This window comes from Eutrema salsugineum, unplaced genomic scaffold (assembly GCF_000478725.1).
Source record: "Eutrema salsugineum unplaced genomic scaffold, Eutsalg1_0 scaffold_2, whole genome shotgun sequence".
NCBI lineage: Eukaryota > Viridiplantae > Streptophyta > Magnoliopsida > Brassicales > Brassicaceae > Eutrema > Eutrema salsugineum.
In genome coordinates, this window is record NW_006256829.1 from 17,966,082 (window position 1) to 17,970,394 (window position 4,313).

Sequence of the window (4,313 nt, forward strand, 5' to 3'; positions counted from 1 at the left end):
CTCACCACAAAACCTAGGAAAACAATGTTATCCGTACAAAAAGAACATTTCTTAAGATTCCCTAAAAGACGTTCTTTCCTAAGCACTTCTAACACCTTTTTCAAATGCAACACATGTTCATCTAAGGTCTTGCTGTAAATCAAGATATCATCGAAGTAAACTACCACGAAAACACCTATGAACGACCTAAGAATGTGATTCATCAAGCGCATGAAAGTGCTAGGTGCATTAGTGAGTCAAAAAGGCATGACAAGCCACTCGTAAAGGCCATGCTTAGTTTTAAAAGCCGTTTTCCATTCATCACCTTCTTTCATCCTAATCTGGTGATAGCCGCTTTTTAAATCAACTTTAGAAAATATGCATGCACCATACAGCTCATATAGCATGTCATCTAGCCTAGGGATAGGATGGCGATACTTAACCGTGATGTTGTTGATGGCCCGACAATCAATACACATTCTCCAAGTTTTGTCCTTCTTAGGCACGAGCAAGACCGGTACGGCGCATGGACTCATGCTCTCACGAATATATCCCTTGGCCAGAAGCTCATCCACCTCTCTTTGAAGCTCCTTGGTTTCAACTGGATTAGTTCGGTAGGTTGGTCGGTTAGGAAGGGTGGCTCCGGGTACAAAGTCAATTTGGTGCTCAATTCCTCGGATGGGTGGTAAACCACCTGGGTCGTCTTCCGGGAAGATTCGGCGAACTACTGCAAAACATGAGAGATTCTGCTCGGTAAGACCGGCTCGGGGTTAGTATGACTAGCCAAAGCGTCTTTAAAGATGAGTAGAACAAAAGATTGTTTTGTAGCCAAGGCATATTTCACCTTGTTAGGCCTCACAAGAAAAGATTCTTTACTCACGGGATTTCCCTCACAGGCCATTTCTAGGTTCTTCTCAGACTCTCTTTTTTGGTGTAAAGTGTTTTGGGGATCGCTCAAAATGTTTTTACCTTTGGAGTTTTGCTCCAATTTGACCTGATCAAGATAGACCTCGTGTGGTGACAAGGGTGCTAGAACGATCTTACGGCCTTGGTGCTCAAAGGTATGTTTGTTTGAAAAACCGTCATAGATCTCCTTCTTGTCGAACTGCCACGACCGTCCTAGAAGTAAATGACCGGCCTCCATGGGTAGAATATCGCAGACGACCTCGTCCGATGACAATTGGTACGGTGACCTGCTTAGTGACCTTGAGTTTCCTCTGGTTGTTGAGCCACCGTAAGTTGTAGGGGTGAGGGTACTTACGGGTTTCCAAACCCAGCTTGTCGACCATGTTAGTACTGGCCACGTTGGTGCAACTCCCTCCATCGATTATCAAGCTGCACACCTTTCCTTGGACCAAGCACCGGGTGTGGAACAAGTTTTCCCTCTGATCTTCCTCCTTGATCCGTTCTTGTGCTATTAGAATGCGCCGAGCTACTAGCAGCTCTCCTGACACAGCTCGCTCCTCGGTCTCTTCCTCGTCAAAGACCGGTTCGGTCTCCTCCTCATGGTCGGATACAATCTCTCCGGTATCGAGCAAAAGCATTGCCCGCTGATTTGGGCATTTGTTGGCGTAGTGTCATTTTCCCCGACACTTAAAGCATTCGATGTCACGCGTCCTGGATGAGTTGACCTCGGCCTTGCCTGTGTTCTGGTTCGGTCTGGTGTCCGTCCTCGGTTGGTTGTTAGGTCGCGAGGGGTAGGTTGCCTTGTCGTCTTGGTAGGTCGGTCGCGAACTGGTTCCAGGTGTATAGCGATTGGTACCCTTTCGTTTGAGCTGTTGCTCCACCAGTATGGCCTTGTGTAACATCTCGGCCATGTCATTATACTCTTGTAACTCCATACGATCCTGCAAATCCCGGTTCAAGCCACTCAGAAACCTGGCCATGGTCGCGTCCTCCGGCTCGAATATATCGGCCTTGAGCATTAAGAGCTCCATTTCTTGATGGTAATCCTCCACGGATTTGGTTCCTTGCGTGAGTCTCCGAAGCTTGGTATGTAACTCCCGATGATAGTGGGATGGCACGAACCGCTGTCGCATGAGGGTGGCCATCTCATCCCAAGTCTCCACCGGCTGCTCTCCATTTCGATGGCGACAGGTCACGATCTGGTCCCACCAGTCTATGGCATCGCCATTGAACTCAGAAGTCGCCAAGTTGATCTTCTTCCTCTCCGATAGGTCCTGGAAATTGAACACAATATCCACTTTCTTTTCCCATTCCAGGAAGGCATCTGGGTCGTTTTTCCCGTAGAAAAGGGGAATCCGTAGCTTCATGCCTCCTAGATCATTATCATTACGTCTTCGAGCCTGTTCGGCTTCTCGTCGTTCATGGACTGGTCGCTGAGGTTGTCCTCCTTCACGTCGGTAATTTCTGGCAGGAAAAATATTGCCTCGGTCACGGTCTCCTCCAGCTCGGCCTCGGTGTGCACCGCGGTTGCCTTGCGGCCTGACTCGGCTGCTTCCGGATGAGTGATTATCCGCATAGAATGGATTCTCCATCTCTTGCTCAAAGTTCCGATCCCGGCGGATATGCATTGGCTCCTCGCGGTTTTGATCGTTGGCCTCCTCTTGCCTTAGCTGAACTTCAAGCCGATCCATCCTTTGACTCATACGCTCCATCATTTCGGTGATCTGGTTGAGTTTGGCCTCCATTTCTTTGGGAGTGTACCAGCGAACGTGGTTACCGTCTCTGAATGTGTAGAAATCGCACTCGCTCAGAGAAAAGTCAGATGACATGCACGTACCTCGCAAAAAAAAGAACAAACTTGTTAGTAAAAATCTTTACTAGTGTTTCTCTCTTTTGATTCACTCACTCTCTTATTAATCTCACAAACCCACAAGAGATTTTCTTCTGGTTCTAAAGGAGTTAATCGAATCACGATGACTGCCTCTAGGTTCCCTTGGTTTATCAAATGTTTGAAAGGAGAAGAATAAGAAAACATAGATAGAAAAGAATACGGTTTTCTTCTTTTTTTTTTGACTTTTGAACTTCCTTTTTTTTTTTTACTTTTGAACTTCTTTTTTTTTTTATAACGTAAATAGAAAGAAAAGATGTGAAAAGGCGGAAGTTAAAGAGATAGATAAACACTACCGATTAAGCAAGTGGGCTCTGATACCACTTGATACGATTTCCTTAGGAATTGCACTTGCTCGTTTGGGTAGAGGTTGATAAACTCGGCCAAAGTTGGTTTGATCGGAGAGATGCTAAGGGGTGAGAGGTTATCTCGAAGGTCCTTAGGCCCAGCTCGCGAGAAACAGATAGTGATCGAGGGGATGGAAAACACCAAGTGTAGATCTCGCGGGTAAAGGATGAACAGGCGTGAGACTTGATCTCGAAAATCCTGTTGCCCCTAAACTACTTTGAACGAAATCGAAACAAGATGTAAATGAAGGCTGCGTCGAATCCTATGGATTGAATTCGATAAACCAAATAAAACTTTCAAGGCTAACCACCTTAAGAAAGGAAAAAACTCGAAAAGAACAAGAGAAAATCTCGATAAAATTGATAAAAAGGTGAATGAATAAGTACAAGGGAGTCTGGCTCTTTATATAGAGTCGCATAGAAGTGCAAAAGGCAAGAAAATTAAATGAAAGCATTAAATAAGTTGAATGACCACTCGGCTCCCTTTAAATGTCCCTTCGGCTCCTTTCGCGAGTGATCGTTTGGCTTATCGTAACGGCTAATGACTAACTTCGGATAAGAATGATGTGGCCCCTTAACCTCATTAAAACCCCATCCGGTAAACCCAGTGGGACAAACCCGGATGCAAGGAAAAAGAGTATTAAGGAGCTACACCGTCTGAGTAGGTCAAGAGCGTTACAGCTCGGTCAGTTAGTGTAGCATCCGCATTCTTGGCCATCAGCTCGGTGCTTAACCTCCAAACGGCCATGGATAGTTTCTTGGCTCGGGACCGCGTTATTGGACCGGTTGGCACGGATAAGACTTCATCTAGGTCGGCCACCTCGTCTTGCTTCCCGTCCTGAACCTCGACTTTACTTAAGTCGGCCACTTGGCCTTGATTCCCGACCTGAGCTGGCTTCCCGGTCTGAACCTCAGTTCGCACCTCGTCACTACTTGGGTCCATGCTCGTATCATTATTCTAATCCTCTCTCCTTGCTGCTGTTTCTCGTTCATCTCTCAATTGCATCTCTCCTCTCTTTCTGGGCCTCCTCCTTCCCTTTCCACGCCGTCGACTTGCAAGACGATTATCCGACAAACCATGAGGATTTACGAGACGAGCTACCTATCGGATTGAAGCCCCAAGTCTCAGACTTTTGTGAAGACCGAGTTTGTGCAGATCGAAGAAGTGATCCGAAGAGTTATGGCTGATTTTG

General features: G+C 46.5%; 1 protein-coding gene across 1 annotated transcript; it reads right to left on the reverse strand.

Annotated features, from left to right (window-relative positions):
- Positions 1 to 236: 236 nt before the first annotated feature.
- On the reverse strand, positions 237 to 1,523 carry LOC112086623. The gene is made up of 3 exons (XM_024155596.1): positions 1,145 to 1,523; positions 824 to 1,098; positions 237 to 725 (listed from the first exon to the last, which is right to left on the reverse strand). The coding sequence occupies exons 1-3, from the start codon at positions 1,521 to 1,523 to the stop codon at positions 237 to 239; spliced, it is 1,143 nt and encodes a 380-aa protein (XP_024011364.1).
- Positions 1,524 to 4,313: the final 2,790 nt, after the last annotated feature.

What these genes read in the sequence shown, in the direction of transcription:
- LOC112086623 (XM_024155596.1), bottom strand. Translation starts at nt 1,523, where the DNA reads ATGCTTTTGCTCGATACCGGAGAGATTGTATCCGACCATGAGGAGGAG. An exon ending in ACCAATTGTCATCGGACGAG is followed by an intron (nt 1,099 to 1,144) that starts GTCGTCTGCGAT and finishes ATTTACTTCTAG; the next exon opens with GACGGTCGTGGCAGTTCGAC. An exon ending in TTCTTGTGAGGCCTAACAAG is followed by an intron (nt 726 to 823) that starts GTGAAATATGCC and finishes CTTACCGAGCAG; the next exon opens with AATCTCTCATGTTTTGCAGT.